This window comes from Natrix helvetica (assembly GCF_964273705.1).
Source record: "Natrix helvetica genome assembly, chromosome: 1".
NCBI classification, from domain to species: Eukaryota; Metazoa; Chordata; class Lepidosauria; order Squamata; family Natricidae; genus Natrix; species Natrix helvetica.
The window spans coordinates 365,504,881-365,521,670 of record NC_138548.1 but is presented as its reverse complement, the minus strand read 5'-3'; the positions used below and the strand labels follow the sequence as shown (position 1 = coordinate 365,521,670).

The 16,790-nt window shown below is 45.8% G+C and overlaps 1 protein-coding gene across 5 annotated transcripts in view; it reads right to left on the bottom strand.

Annotated features, from left to right (window-relative positions):
- Positions 1-11,311: 11,311 nt before the first annotated feature.
- LOC309384776 (zinc finger protein 263-like) overlaps positions 11,312-16,790 on the bottom strand; it is a 48,812-nt gene continuing 43,333 nt past the window's right edge. For 2 of the 5 annotated variants that reach the window (XM_081938537.1, XM_081938539.1), the window contains one exon: positions 11,312-13,989. In XM_081938537.1, coding sequence (XP_081794663.1) covers positions 11,711-13,989 — 2,279 coding nt within the window. In that variant the 3' untranslated portion in view covers positions 11,312-11,710. Of the gene's footprint in view, positions 13,990-14,597; positions 14,725-15,865; positions 15,949-16,662; positions 16,759-16,790 lie in introns of those variants that run through there. The other 3 variants (XM_081938536.1, XM_081938541.1, XM_081938538.1) reach the window with 3 other exon arrangements.

Genomic DNA, 16,790 nt, shown 5'->3' with positions numbered 1-16,790 from the left:
AACTGAGGGCTTCCTCCAGGATGTTCTGCTGCACTCCTGCCCAGACCTCCCCAGGATGAGCAGCAGTAGGGCTTTTTCCTACTGTCTCCCAGGCTGGCTGGTTTGTATCCATTTCCGGTCTTCTCTGACAGGAATACATAGGGGCCCTGAAATCTTCTGGGTCTCCAAAGGTGGTGGCTGTTTTTTCAATCTGTTCTCAGTCTTGGGATCTGATGGAGTTGCACAGAGAATCCCGGAGAAGATTTTTTTCAAGCCATTCAGCTCTCAAGGGGCCTCTGAGGTTAAAAAAAAGAAAAGAAACTTCAGGAATTACGGAGGGTTCTCATTTAGAAAGTGTGATAATACAATACAATAGCAGAGTTGGAAGGGACCTTGGAGGTCTTCTAGTCCAACCCCCTGCCTAGGCAGGAAACCCTATACTGTTCCAGACAGATGGCTATCCAACATCTTCTTAAAGACTTCCAGTGTTGGGGCATTCACAACTTCTGGAGGCAAATTCTGTTCCACTGATTAATTGTTCTAACTGTCAGGAAGTTTCTCCTCAGTTCTAAGTTGCTTCTCTCCTGGATTAGTTTCCCCCCATTGCTTCTTGTTCTACCCTCAGGTGCCTTGGAGAATAGTTTCACTCCTTCTTTGTGGCAACCCCTGAGATATCGGAATGATGCTATCATGTCTCCCCTAGTCCTTCTTTCTATTAAACTAGACATACCCAGTTCCTGCAACCGTTCTTCATATGTTTTAGCCTCCAGTCCCCTAATCCTCTTTGTTGCTCTTCTCTGCACTCTTTCTAGAGTCTCCACATCTTTTCTACATCATGGCGACCAGAACTGAATGCCGTATTCCAAGTGTGGCCTTACCAAGGCATTATAAAGTGGTATTAACACTTCACGTGATCTTGATTCTATCCCTCTGTTGATGCAGCCTAGAACTGTGTTGGCTTTTTTGGCAGCTGCTGCACACGGCTGGCTCATATTTAAATGGTTGTCCACTAGGACTCCAAGATCCCTTTCACAGTTACTACTACTGAGCAAGGTACCACCTATACTGTACCTGTGCGTTTCGTTTTTGTTGCCTAAATGTAGAACCTTACTCTTTTCACCCTTGAATTTCATTTTATTAGATAGTGCCCAATGTTTGATTCTTGTTCCATAATTCACAATTTCATAATTCAAATTCGGGATAAAGTTAACGGCCTGGAGGGGGGAAGAAATCGAAAGATGTTTCAGGCTCCATCCCCTCCTCCCCCTTGGAGACCAACCCTCATTTTGTGTGTGTGTGTGTGTCTTCTGCAGAGCTGAGCCCCCCCTTACAGCCGGAAAAATAATGGGAGGGGGCTTTACATCCTCACCAGCAATTCGAGGCACAGAGTTGGTCCTTTCCAAGCCCCCTCCTCAAAAAAAAAGCTTTCAAGGGGAGCTTTTGCAGAGAGGGGAGGGGGTCACCAGGCAGGAAGCCTCATTTCCCGCTCCCTTTCTTTTTAGAAATCTTGAAAAGCAAACCTGGTTTCTACACAATGTGACAACACAGCCCCTTTCCCCCCCCCCGCCCCACCCCACCGCTCTTTCTCCCCCCCACCCGCCCCAGTGTTACACCTCTTGCATGCACGGATTACAACGGTGGAGGGGGGGCAATTTCTCACCCTTCGGGTGGCGGCTGGATCCTCCTCCTCGACCCGATCTCCCCCTATCCCGAAATTCCCACGGTACAACTCACAGCCAGCCGCTCCTGCCCAGCTAAGCAGACGGGGCGGAGCAGGGCGCAGTCAAGACAGCGAGCGCCCCCTAACGGCGCCTCCGGGCACAACCTGAGCTATTGGAGGCGGGACGTGGGCGTCTTCGAAAAGACCGTCTTGGCCAATCCCTGCGCGGGGGCTGGATCTGCGGACAGAGGCCCCTCCTCCCAGTTTTTTTTCTTCAGACTGGCGTTTCTGACGGTGCCAATTCTTTTACCGGTTCTGTGGGCGTGGCTTGGTGGCCGTGGGAAGGATCCTGCAAAATCCCCCTTCCCTCCCCACTCCAGGGAAAGGATCCTGCAAAATCCTCATTTCTTCCCCATTTGAGTGGGAGGATCCTGCAAAATCCCCCTTCCCTCCCCACTCCAGGGGAAGGATCCTGCAAAATCCTCATTTCTTCCCCATTTGAGTGGGAGGATCCTGCAAAATCCCCCTTCCCTCCCCACTCCAGGGGAAGGATCCTGCAAAATCCTCATTTCTTCCCCATTTGAGTGGGAGGATCCTGCAAAATCCCCCTTCCCTCCCCACTCCAGGGGAAGGATCCTGCAAAATCCTCATTTCTTCCCCATTTGAGTGGGAGGATCCTGCAAAATCCCCCTTCCCTCCCCACTCCAGGGGAAGGATCCTGCAAAATCCTCATTTCTTCCCTATTTGAGTGGGAGGATCCTGCAAAATCCCCCTTCCCTCCCCACTCCAGGGAAAGGATCCTGCAAAATCCTCATTTCTTCCCCATTTGAGTGGGAGGATCCTGCAAAATCCCCCTTCCCTCCCCACTCCAGGGGAAGGATCCTGCAAAATCCTCATTTCTTCCCCATTTGAGTGGGAGGATCCTGCAAAATCCCCCTTCCCTCCCCACTCCAGGGGAAGGATCCTGCAAAATCCTCATTTCTTCCCCATTTGAGTGGGAGGATCCTGCAAAATCCCCCTTCCCTCCCCACTCCAGGGGAAGGATCCTGCAAAATCCTCATTTCTTCCCCATTTGAGTGGGAGGATCCTGCAAAATCCCCCTTCCCTCCCCACTCCAGGGGAAGGATCCTGCAAAATCCTCATTTCTTCCCCATTTGAGTGGGAGGATCCTGCAAAATCCCCCTTCCCTCCCCACTCCAGGGGAAGGATCCTGCAAAATCCTCATTTCTTCCCCATTTGAGTGGGAGGATCCTGCAAAATCCCCCTTCCCTCCCCACTCCAGGGGAAGGATCCTGCAAAATCCTCATTTCTTCCCCATTTGAGTGGGAGGATCCTGCAAAATCCCCCTTCCCTCCCCACTCCAGGGGAAGGATCCTGCAAAATCCTCATTTCTTCCCCATTTGAGTGGAAGGATCCTGCAAAATCCCCATTCTCTCCCCACTCCAGGGGAAGGATCCTGCAAAATCCTCATTTCTTCCCCATTTGAGTGGAAGGATCCTGCAAAATCCCCCTTCCCTCCCCACTCCAGGGGAAGGACACTGCAAAAATCCCATTCTTCTCTACCAAATAGAGCTCTACAGCTTCATGAGCTCCATTCTTCCCAGGAGGCGGGATCTTCAGAGGCCATCTAGTCCAACCTCCAGCCGAAGGCTCCTCCCCCTCACCTTTTCTCACCCCTGGTAGAGAGACGCATTTTGGAGAGGGGTGTGGCTGCTCCAGCTCCTCCCTTTTCCTTGGTCCAGCTCCCCACCCCTCCAGCGGTGAAATCGGAGAAGGGAGCAGTTGGAAGGGTTCTTGGAGGTCTTCTAATCTAACCCCCTACTCAAGATATACTATCAAAATGCTTTGCCAATCTCTTCTTGAAAACTTCCAGCATTGGAGCACCCACAACTTCTGGAGGCAAACTGTTCGGCTCTAATTTGGTTCTACCTGAGGGTAGTTCTAACTTGTTCTACCTGAGGGTAGGACAAGAAGCAATGGGTGGAAACTAATCAAGGAGAGAAGCAACTTAGAACTGAGGAGAAATTTCCTGACAGTGAGAACAATTAATCAGTGGAACAGAAGTTGCCTCCAGAAGTTGTGAATGCCCCAACACTGGAAGTCTTTAAGAAGATGTTGGATAGCCATTTGTCTGAAACGTATAGGGTTTCCTGCCTAGGCAGGGGGTTGGACTAGAAGACCTCCAAGGTCCCTTCCAACTCTACTATTGTATTGTATTGTATTGTATTGTATTGTATTAATTTCTGTCAGGAAATTTCTCCTTAATTCTAAATTGGATCTCTATTGGATAATCTTGCATCCGTGCTTCTTATCCTGGGATGTAAGCCGGTTCAGCCCAGTAATGTGAGAGATTTCCTTTCCTGGCCAGGGAGAAACTGATGCTCCTCTGAGTGATACTGATTCACCTTGGTGGGAAAATCTCAATGGGGTAGAGATGACCCTCAAAGTCCTCTTTACGCTCTATCAGTTACTCTCAATTGTGCCTCCCTAAGTAACTCCATCTCGGCCACTCCCAATTGGAGCTTCTTCCTTATAAGTCCCTCTTCTCTTTCAGGGTCTCTCCTGCTCCCCCTCCCACAGCATCCTCCCACTTTTAAAAATCACTTTCAGCCCCCTTCGAGGTATTTGGGGGCTCCGTTGCATTAAAATGCATTTAAGGATCCCTGGTTCAAACAGGAAAAATAGAAGGAAGGTGGACATGATGGCCACACTTGGGGCGATGGGGGGCAGCCAGCCAGTCCTCATCTCCGTGTTTTTCCTGTTGGGACAGCACATTGGAGCCTGAGGTTAAAGGTTCGTTCGCCGAGCTTGGTTGGTTTCCGAATATTTCATTACCAAGCTAGGTAACATCTTCAGCAAAGTTGAAGGGAAATTGTACTGTATTGTATTGTAAATATTTATTTTTATTTATTTATTTAATTTGTCGAACGTATACTAGATAACAGATATAAGTATAAACATGGACATGAACAAGGAATGAGTACAAGTAAATGGGGAGAGTAGGACAGGGGCGGTAGGCACAATGGTGGGCTTATGCACACTCCCTTTTACGGACCTCACTCTTAGGAATGGGGTGAGGTCTACAGTAGACAGTTGAAGGTTGAAGGTGTGTGTGGGGGGTTAGAGGATGTAACAACGGAGTCAGATAGAGAATTCCAGGCATTGACCACTCTGTTGCTGAAGTCGTATTTTTCGCAATCGAGTTTAGAGCGGTTTACCTTGAGTTTGTATCTATTGTTTGCCCGTGTATTATTGAGGTTGAAGCTGAAGAAGTCATTGACAGGCAAGATGTTGTAGAACAGTGTTTTTCAACCTTGGCAACTTGAAGATGTCTGGACTTCAAGTCCCAGAATTCCCCAGCCAGCGAATGCTGGCTGGGGAATTCTGGGAGTTGAAGTCCTGACATCTTCAAGTTGTCAAGGTTGAAAAACACTGTTGTAGAAGACAACTTTGTGTGCTATGCTTAGATTGGACTGTAGGCGGCGTAGTTCTAGGTTCTCCAAGCCCAAATTTTCAAGCCTGGTGGCATAAGGCATTGTGTTGTGAGCAGAGGAGTGGAGTACTCTTTTTGTGAAATACCTCTGGACTTGCTCAATTGTGTTAACGTCCGATATACAGTGTGGATTCCAGGCAGATGAGCGGTATTCGAGAATTGGCCGGCCAATGTCAGTGTCAGTGTTCTGTTTATAAGGTCTTCTTCAGGTGTGGGTGTGTCGAGCATCTTGTGACAGGTCTTGTGATGAGTCAGCTGTAATAAGGGGGTCTTGTGATAAGATTACCTTGGGTCAGGGTCGTTGGGAGGTGAACCTCTGATGGGGAAATTGTGTGGGTTGGTTGAGAGTCGGTGCTACCTCTGGTTAGCTGTGCAGTTGAGAGGTTCATAGGATGGTTGTATGTCAGTGTCTCTGTTGACATTGGCACCTCTTGGCAGTCTGTCTGGCATGATTGCTGGCTTCAGTGGTCCTTTCAAGGTTTCCCCAGATGAAGCCCACGTGTGGCAGAACAGTGAAAGGATTGGCTTGGACTGGCTCTACCTCTCCTTGGCTGTGGGAGCTCCCTTTGCCTGGTTCCTCTCTCAGCCCGGCTTTCTTAAGGGGCTGTCACTGTGGGAAGAGGAGGAAGGACGAGGGGGGTCCCCGTCCAGAGCTCTCCAAGTAAACTGCAAATTAGAAAACAAAAGTGACAATGCCCGATGACTGTGCAGTGAGAAAGACAGGGTAGATATACTGGTTGGATACATACCTCTCTGAAGGTCTATGGCAGGGGTGTCCAAACTTGGGAACTTTAAGACTGGTGTACTTCAACTCCCAGAATTCCCCAGCCAGCCATGCTGGCTGGGGAATTCTGGGAGTTGAAGTCCACCAGTCTTAAAGTTCCCAAGTTTGGACACCCCTGGTCTATGGAGATTCTCAGTCCTCCAGGTCATGGTTGTCCCAAAGGTGTTTTCTCAAAAGGCAACTCTTGTTGTTTTTCCCTGAAGATGTTTTGCTTCAATTCCGAAGAAACATCTTGGATGAAAAGCATGTCATCTTCAAGGACAAAGTCCAGCTGCTTTTTGAAAAAGCATCTTTGACACCTCCTCTGAAGGCCCCCTCATGTCAGCCTTCCTGGATAAACCAGGTAGGAAATACTAGATGAGATAAATCTACTTTATCACTTGTCTGAGGCTACAAACTTCCCGCCCGCTACTTCTAACTGATTTATCCATTAGGACAGGGGTGTCAAACTCGATTTCATTGAAGGCGAACAGCTTGACTTTGGAGAATAGCTTGACTCCCAAATCTTCCTTGTGGCAACCCCTGAGATATTGGAACACTGCTATCATGTCTCCCCTAGTCCTTGAAACACTCAAAGAGCCATTTGGGCGGGAAAAGGGAGTTGCCGCTTTTCGGTAAGGAGCGAATCTTCCTCCTTGCTCTGAGGAAAGATATTCTCTCTCTCTCTCTCTCTCTCTCTCTCTCCCTCTCTCTCTCTCTCTCTCTCTCACACACACACACACACACACACACAATGTATATGTAATAGTACAGTTAGTCATACTCTTTCTCACACACACAGAATACAAAAATAATAATAATAATAATTTATTAAATTTCTAGACCGCCCCCTCTCCCTGGAGGGACTCGGGGCGGTGTACAGGAATAAATTAAAAACATACAAACAGTCATACACATAGGTAAAAATCCAATTAAACAACCCCTGTACAATTTATAAAAATTAAAAAACAAGACCTTAAAACCAATCTTAAAAATTTAGAAATAGGACTGAGGTGGGATAGGTGGAATTAGGCCAAGCCGGCTAGCTGGAACAGGTGGGTTTTAAGTTTCTGATGGAAATGTATATATACTAGTACAAGTCACACACAAACACACACAAAATACGGAAATGTATATGTAATAGTACAGGTAATCACACATTCACAGAACACAAATATATGTCAGTGAGGGCGAACCTTTTTCTTATGGCGTGGCAAAATTGTGCGCAGGCTATTGTGCGCACATGCATGCCCACACCAATTCAATCCTCCCACCCACCTGCGCATGCACGCACGACACACACAGGCTCTGGAGGCTTTCCTGAAGCCTGTGGAGGGCGAAAATGGCCTCCCCCAGCACCCCCTCCCAGGAAGCCAGAAATGGATCGTTCCCAAATTTCCAGTTGGGCCTCTTTTTCGCCCTCCCCAGCCTCCCGAGGCTTTCCTGAAGACTGGGGGGGGGGGGGTGTGAAAACGGCCTCCACTGGCCCTTTGGGGAGTCGACAACTGGTGTGCCAGGAAAAATGGCTCCACGTGCCACCTGTGCTACAGGTTCGCCATCATGGGTATATGTAATACTACAGGTAGACACACTAGACAGTTGCTAGGCATGGCTTCCCTCAGAACTCCCCCATGTACCTTTCAGGACACTCAAGTTTAACACAGAACTGTCCCAAGTTGGGGCTGTAGACTCAGCCTGGAGACAGATGATATGGCAGAAGAGAAGAGTCCAACTGGCGCTCCTGCTTATTCCTGGCAAGAGACAACTAGAGTACCCCTCCCTCCAGGCCCCCTCCTAAATCCATTTCTGTTGAGAGTGGGTTTGTGGGGAGCATTTCATGAGTTCTGCTGGGGTCCCCTGGTTGCTGCTGGTGAGGGTGTTGTCCTAGATCCTGGAAGCGAGGGCAGAAGGAGTCCCCCTCCCAGGTAAGGAGTGGGCTGGGAAGCAACATTGAAGGAGGCAAGAGGGGGGCTGCGACCCACAGGAGAGCTGTTAGGGGAAAAGGCTCCAGGGCAATGGAGGAGGGAGCTTCTGATACGCCTCCCTCCTGACCACACCCCGCCAAATGCAATTCCCTCAAGTGGCAAAGTGGAAAAAGGGGTTCTAAGGTAGTTGGCGGAACCACTTTGTTGATGGGGAAAAGAGAAAGAGATGCAGCTATGAGGGAAGCCCTACTCATCTGATGTCTTTGTGGCTCCTCAGAAGTGGATTCGACTCCTTTCACTGTTAAGACTCCAAATTAGACCTCCTCCTGGGCCCCTATTCTCCCCCAGGAGTCCCCTCCACCCCACAAGAGACCCTTTCCAGCCCCCATCGAAGCTCTTGGGGATCCATTGCATCCAAATGTATTCAGATGTCTCCAATTCAGTCCCCAACCTAAAAGGAACAGGGCCACAGTTGGGAGGGTCAGTCACCTGAATTCAACAGCTTCTTGAAGCACAAGTCCTTGTCTACCACTAAAAGGCCAAATGTTCTTTCAGATTCTAGAAAGCAGCAAATGGGTTTCAGTTCTCTGGTTGCCCTTTAGAGTCCTCCGAAGCAAAGGAAGAAAATAAAATTGGCCAAAGCACAATCAATGTGGAACAGATAATCTCCACAGATGTAAAATTACACAATTAGGAAAATTCTAATAAAACTGCCAAGATTTTATAATGAGGAATGTATTCAAATTTTATAGGCTGCAATGTCTCGTTTGCTTCTTTCATAAATATATCTACTTTGCTAATTCTTTTCTCATTCCATGGTTTTCTATGCATCGTTGTGCAATCTGAGACTGAGTCAAATCTGAACTCATTCCACCTTCTTCTACCACTTTCTAATATTTTATTCCACTTTCACCCCTCTCCCCCAAGTTCTCCTACATATTCACCTGGTTTGTTCGTTTAGCTTTTTTGTTCAATGTGCAATAGGGCATCATTTAACTTACACAACAACTGTTTCCAATAATTTATTCACATTTCAAAATGAGAAAGGTGGTTAATAATCAGGATTTTTTTTTAAAAAAAAGCTATATTAAATTAAAAAGCACAAAGTCACAATCATGCTATTAACAGTTTTCTCCAAAACCATAGCATGCCTAGCATGTCAAGTATGATTTATCTTTCTGATCAACTTGATACCACCAAATGAAGTAGGCACTAAACTGACATTTGAAAATCTTGAAAAATAGAAAATACGGTACTGATTACTTTACTCTGTGAAACTGAACAATGGATAATTTAAATCAAGCAATATTTCCTTTAAAAAAATATTGCTCATAAGGTACACTGTTGCAACCATTTATAAAGTCCCCTTTTAGCCAGGTTAATACAATTGGGCACCAGACTGGACTGTATATCTAAATATTTGGGAGAGATTTCCACTTGCAACTAAACTGGTGCACATACAATATATGAAAAAATAATAGCTGAAGTGCCATGTTACATGTTTAAAGGCGGCCAGTATTTTCAACACAATTAGAGGTAAAATGAATATAGACACATACATTTTCCCTTGCCTTGCTTGCATACACCAGCTCTGGAAGCTGATCCCAGACTCAATTCAGATGTTGCTTCTACCTCCATGGCACAGGACCTAGTTACCTGCGGGATCGCATCCTGCCCCATACATCCCTACGACCAATCCGCTCGCACAGAGAGGGACTTATCCGGGTGCCGTCCACTAAACAGTGTCGGGGGGCGACACCCAGGAGCAGGGCCTTCTCTGTGATGGGCCCAGCCCTTTGGAATGACCTCCCCCTCGACATCAGGATTACTTCCGATCTCCGCTCCTTCCGTGTAAAGCTCAAGACCCACCTTTTTCAATTATCTGGCCTGGCTCAACCGTAGTTTCATCCTATTCCTCCTGACAGTCTTTTTTAAATTTGTAATTTTTAATTTGGGGTTTTTTAATTGCTAATTTTATTATTATTATTGCATGTATTTAATGACTGTTACCTCCTCCGTGTATGTGTATGCGTGTATGTGTATGTTTATATGTATATATGTATGTGCTCTTATTGTACGCCGCCCCGAGTCCCTTGTGGAGAGGGAGCGGCTAACAAATTAAATTTATTATTATTTATTATTACATAAATAAAGCAGCTTGAGCAAGCCGAGGTAATAACAAGAGGGGGGCAATTGTTTAACAAATTTTCTTGAGACCATAACTGAATAGGTAATATCTCTGGAAGTAAGAACTCTGTCCTGGGGACTTCCAAAATGCATACATTTATTGGAAGGAAGACTATTCACCACAACATTTTTCCACATATGTTATTCTTTTTACACCCCATATCTTTAGATGGTTTCATATCACAGTGGATCCTTTTATACAAATTAAGAAAACTTCAGTCCCTAAAGGGATCTCCCTCCCGTCCGTATGTATCCCTGATGTGGGTCATATTGATAAGGGAAATAAGTTGAGGGTTTTCCACAGGATATTTTTTGGCCCTCCATGGATTGGGTGCTATCTTTACAAAATGAAATTCAATGGTGAAAAGAGAAAGGTTCTACATTTAGGCAAGAAAAGCAAAACGCACAGGTACAGTATAGGTCAGTGATGGCGAACCTTTTTTGGCTCGCGTGCCACAAGTGGGGGGAGCGCAGGGGGGTCGAGTGCGGGCGTGCCGCACCCATAATGCAACGCGCAACCCCCCCAGTGTGCATGCGCACACAACACGCGACCCCCCCCCCATTTTTACATTTTATTTTGCCCTCCCAGGCTCCAGGGGCTTTATAGGAGCCTGGGGAGGGCGAAAAGAGCCTCCCCCGACCCCCCGGAGGCCCTCCGGAGGCTTCAGGGACTGTCCAGAGGCTTCCCTGAAGCCTTCGGAGCGCTTAAAACCACCCTCCGAGCAAACCGGAAGTGACTTCCGGGTTGCTCGGAGGGTGGTTTTAAGCGCTCCGAAGGCTTCAGGGACGGTCCCTGAAGCCTCGGGGGGGGGGGAGGCTCTTTTTGCCCTCCCCAGGCTCCTATAAAGCCTCTGGAGCCTGGGGAAGGAGAAAAATAGCTTTTAAAAAGGTGGACTCAGCGCCTCGCATGCCCTGACAAATATCTCCGCGTACCACTTGTGGCACGCGTGCCATAGGATCGCCATCAAGGGTATAGGTGGTACCTTGCTCAGTAGTAGTAACTGTGAGAGGGATCTTGGAGTCCTAGTGGACAAACATTTAAATATGAGCCAGCCGTGTGCAGCAGCTGCCAAAAAAGCCAACACAGTTCTAGGCTGCATCAACAGAGAGATAGAATCAAGATCACGTGAAGTGTTAATACCGCTTTATAAGGCCTTGGTAAGGCCACACTTGGAATACTGCATTCAGTTTTGGTCGCCACGATGTAGAAAAGATGTGGAGACTCTAGAAAGAGTGCAGAGAAGAGCAACAAAGAGGATTAGGGGACTGGAGACTAAAACATATGAAGAACGGTTGCAGGAACTGGGTATGTTTAGCTTAAGAGAAAGAAGGACTAGGGGAGACATGATAGCAGTGTTCCAATATCTCAGGGGTTGCCACAAAGAAGCGGGGATCAAGCTATTCTCCAAAGCAGCTGAGAAGACAAGAAGCAATGGGTGGAAACTAACCAAGGAGAGAAGCAACTTAGAACTGAGGATAAATTTCCTGACAGAACAATTAATCAGTGGAACAACTTGCCTCCAGAAGTTGTGAATACTCCAACAGTGGAAGTTTTTAAGAAGATGTTGGATAATCATTTGTCTGAAGTGGTGTAGGGTTTCCTGCCCAAGCAGGGGGTTAGACTTAAAGACCTCCAAGGTCCCTTCCAACACTGTCATTCTATTCTATTCTATTCTATTCTATTCTTTACAAGCATCCTATTTTCACAAAAACTCCTTAGGCATTCTGTACATTTCTATTCCTTCCCCCCCCATGTGGATCCTCTTATGAGAAGTAAGGTGACTTCTTAATTTGAAGCTCTTTCCACATTCTGTGCACTGATGCAATTTCTTCCGCGTATGGGTACTAATATGGTAACTAAGGGACTTGCTTGTACTCAAACTCTTTCCACATTCATTGCATACATATGATTTCTCTCCTGTGTGGATCCTGTTATGGGAAGTAAGGGAACGTTTATCTCTGAAGCTCTTTCCACACTCCAAGCATTTATAAGGTTTCTCTCCTGTGTGGGACCTTTTATGGTAAGTCAGATGGCTACTGGTAGCATAGGTCTTTCCACAGTCTGTGCACTTATAAGGTTTTTCCCCTGTATGCATCTTGTTATGGAAACTCAAGTGGCTACTTTGGCTGAAACTCTTCCCACATTCTAGGCATTTATAAGGTTTCTCTCCTGTGTGGGACCTTTTATGGTAAGTCAGATGGCTACTGGTAGCAAAGGTCTTTCCACAGTCTGTGCACTTATAAGGTTTTTCCCCTGTATGCATCTTGTTATGGAAACTCAAGTGGCTACTTTGGCTGAAACTCTTCCCACACTCTAGACATTTATAAGGTTTCTCTCCCGTGTGGAGCCTTTCATGAACAGTAAGAGAAGTTTTTATAGCAAAGCTCTTTCCACACTCCAGGCATGTATAGGATTTATTTCCTGTGTGGAGCCGTTTATGGAAAGTCAGGTAACTGCTGTTTTTGTAGCTTTTTCCACACTCCGTGCATTTATAGGATCTTTCTTCTGTGTGGATCTGTTTATGGGAAGCAAGGCCACAGCTTTGGCTGAAACCCTTCCCACAGTCTAGGCATTTATAGGGTTTTTCTCCTGTGTGGATCCGTTTATGAGAAGTAAGAGAACTCTTTAGACTGAAGCTCTTTCCACACTCCATGCATGTATAGGGTTTCTCTCCTGTGTGGACACGTTTATGGGAAGCAAGGGCACTGCTTGTCCTGAAGGGTTTTCCACACTCCGTGCATTTATAAGGTTTTTCACCTGAATGGACCCTTTTGTGGTATGTCAGTTGATTTGTACTTCTGTAGGTCTTTCCACACTCTGTACACTCATAGAGTTTCTCTCCCATATGAATTCTTTGATGGGAAGCAAGGCCACCATTCTGCCTAAAGCACTTTCCACACTCTATGCATTTAAAGGGTTTCTCTCCCACATGGATCAATTTATGGGAAGCGAGGCTGGCACTCTGTTTAAACCTTTTCCCACACTCTATGCATTTAAAGGGTTTCTCTCCCGCATGGATAGATTTATGCATAGTAAAAGAAGGGTTTGTCATGAAGGTTTTTCCACAATCTAAACATTTGTAGGGTTTCCCCCCTGAATGGATCCTTCTATGGCATATCAGGTAACTACTAGTCCTGAAGCTCTTCCCACACTGTATGCATTTAAAGGGTTTTTCTCCAGTATGCATCCTTTTATGGTAAGCAAGGGAATTCTTCCAACTGAAGCTTATTCCACAGTCTACACATTTATAGGGTTTTTCCCCTGAATGGATCCTTTTATGGCATATCAGGTAACTACAAGTGCTGAAGCTCTTCCCACATTCTATGCATTTAAAGGGTTTTTCTCCAGTATGTATCCTTTTATGGTAAGTAAGAGAATTCTTCATACTGAACATTTGTCCACAATCCACACATTTATAAGGTTTTTCCCCTGTATGGGTCCTTTTGTGGCATATCAGGTAACTACTACTGCTAAAGCTCTTCCCACATTCTATGCATTTAAAGGGTTTTTCTCCAGTATGTATCCTTTGATGGGATGTAAGGGAACTCTTCACATTAAACCTTTTTCCACAATCCACACATTTATAAGGTTTTCCTGCTGTATGGTTCCTTTTGTGGGATTTCAGATGCGCTCTGTAGCTGAAGTTCTTTCCACACTCTAGGCACTTATAGCGTTTGCCCCCTGAATGTATTCTTTTGTGAGAAGTTAAATTATCCCTCCACCCAACACTTTTTCCACAGTCCACAATGTTGTAGAGCTTCTCGCTTGCCTGGTTCATTTTATGTGAAGTAATATTATTAATGCTGGAGCTTTTTCCAGTTTTGCAGCGGTTACTAACATTTGGCTTTGCTTTGAATCTTTTTCTACTTTGAGATTGCCCCGTATTTTTTTTGGAATCACGTTGTTTCAGGAAACGATCCATTTCCGAACATTCAAGAATAGTTTTCTCTCTGTCATTTTCATTCTTCTGCACATCAGATGCTTGCGGGGGAAGAAAAATAAATTAGAATAATCTACAACCTCCACTTTGGTGTCCCTATGCACACATTTATCTACTACTGGGTATCTGTGCAGAAAGCAACTAGGGAAATGACAACATGCATATTAGTTATTAACTTAAAGGACTAGTATGGCTGTATAGAACCCTCATTCTTGGCAGTGAAAAATTTAACGCAGGAACAGATCTTGTCATCAGAACGTGGCACACAAATTGTCTCAACCACGACACACCCAAGTTGCTTTCAATAAGACAACATGTGTCATTATAACACAAAGCAGGACAAAATTTGTTGCTGAGTAGGACAATTGCAACAGACAAAAACATCCTTTCCCTGAACATCTTGCCAATAACTCAGCCGTAATGACCGCAGGATCAAAGATAACCACAAGACTGAATATCAACTTTTTGCTGGTCATCACACTGATTTCCTTCTTCTAAATGAAACTGTGCTACTTATAAGACCATGAAGGGGGACTGGAATTAATTAGAAAGAAGAATTTTTTAAAGGTTACGTATAGATCTAAGTTGAAAATAAAGTATCTAGTGACAACTTGCCCTGAGTTAAATTTTCCTCCAGAAGAACCCTTACCTAAAGAGGCCACCATCCTAGACGTTTCCAACATGACTTCTTGATACAGGGCTTTCTGGCTGGGATCAAGCAGCAACCACTCTTCACTGTTGAAATGGATGGCCACTTCCGCAAAGGACACAGGACCCTAAACAAGGAAGAATCCCTGTGAGCAGACTCGATAGAATTTGCAAGATCTCTTTCCATCTGCAAATCCTAAAAGGACAAAGTGAAGCTTCTTGGATGAGAAGCGAAACGTCTTCAAAGAAAAATGAGAAAGTCCAGTCGCCTCATTAAAAAAGCACCTGTGGGACTCAAATCACAAGGTGAAAATTCTTGATTGGACATTTCCCTAGGTGGACTCAACACATTGTATGATAAAAAGGGCAGAATTCACAGCCTACTGCTCACATTCAATTAGTGTATGTTTTATCATCTAGACTGACTCTGCTGACCTTCAATATCATCAACCTGCCTTGATCAAGTGGCAGAGAGTGCCTTAGACACAACATCTACCAGTGATTCCAACATTTCATGATATTTGCAAGAGGTTATGTGGCAGTGGCAGGTTCTGGATCCTGTTTCAACCGGTACGCAATGGGGCCGGGAGTCCACCACATGAACATGCGCAGCACACGCATGCGCACTTACTGCCCGCAATGCTCCAGCTGCTCGGTAGAGCGTCCCGCAGGGGCCGTACACTCCATGCGTGTAAGCCCTGAAAATCTCAAATACCAGTAAGGAGCAAGGATGGGCGGGTGAGCCCTCCGGAGCACTGTACTGAAACGGTACCTGGTGCTCCCAGCAGGCACCGGTACACCTGTACTGGGGCGTACCGCCTGCAACCCACCACTGTTCTGTGGGATCTCTATGTGACATAGTAACCAAATGGTCTTTGTGGTTCTTTGAAGGGTCAGCCTTGCTCACTCTCATGAAAATACTGGAAAGACACTTCCAGACATCAAGGTACAGATTATACCCAAAGCAATTTTTGCCTCTCCTCTTTTTATCCCATTCTCCAACGACATGAAAACAAAATTATACTGACCATAAAGAGGTTTAGCCTGATTATTCATGTGTCCTGTCTGCTTTAATTGGGGCAGGCAACATGAAGTGCCATGTGGCATTTTTGGAAACAAGAATTATACAACCGCTAAAGAATTCCATACATTTCCAAAACTTCGTTAACTGTTGGGCCTACTTTGAAACTATCATATGCTGAGTCCCCAAAGGAAACTAGAGGTTTCTTATTCTTCCACCATATTAGCTGCTAATCTCAACCTTCCTACCTGAATCGGGAATCCAGTGGCTCTTTCAGTTCCACCTACAGAAGGAGATGATTCACTGAAGAGCAATGGTCCTATGTTGTCCACTGGGAAGGAGAGAGACAGGATGGAAACAGGAAATGGTTCAACTTCATCTTTTCTAGATCGAAGGCAAAACTTTATAATTCTTCCGGTCCTGCCCAGAAAACCCCCGTTTGCCTCTTCTACACACTAACTTTCATAGGCTCCATTTTGGAAGCCAAGAGTGAAAGGAGAACCCACCACGTGCTGAAGAACAAACATCAATTGGATTGTTCTCTTAACCTTTTGGAATAACACGTGGAAGTATATACTCTTGGCAACCAAAGCATTTGCTTAATCACTGCAAATCCCTCCCCCCCCCCTCTCTCTGATTTTGAAAACAGAGAAATTAGTGATGTTCTAGCAACTCAGGAAACATGCCTGCTAGGACAGGTAGGGATTAAGCAAAACTATCTCTTAAGGAAACCCCCAAACAGGCTTTTGCTCTTTTCCACATCACTGGGAACAGAGAAATCTCTAATGATGGAGGAAGAGGAGGAGGATGGCTCAAGGTGGCCCCTACAGGAGTCTTCCGTGGAAGGCAAACCCTAGGCTTGCTCTGAAGGGAGGGAATTCCTTTGTGTGCCTTACGTCTTCTAGCTTGAAGAGGGAGTTCTCTCTTTCTTATGGGGTCACCTTCTACTAAGTCCAACGACTAAGACCCGAGAAGACGCAGAGAACTAAGGATAACTGGAATCTTTCTAGGAAATCTCCAGTCCGGTGGAACAGTCTTCCCTTACCTAGTGAGGTATCCTGACCTTGATTTTTATCCTCAGGGATCCCTCTGAGAGAAAGCTGAGAAAGATTTGTGCGATCCACCCAATTGCTCCCCATTCCTGGAAGGACCTCAGAACCGGAAATATAAGCA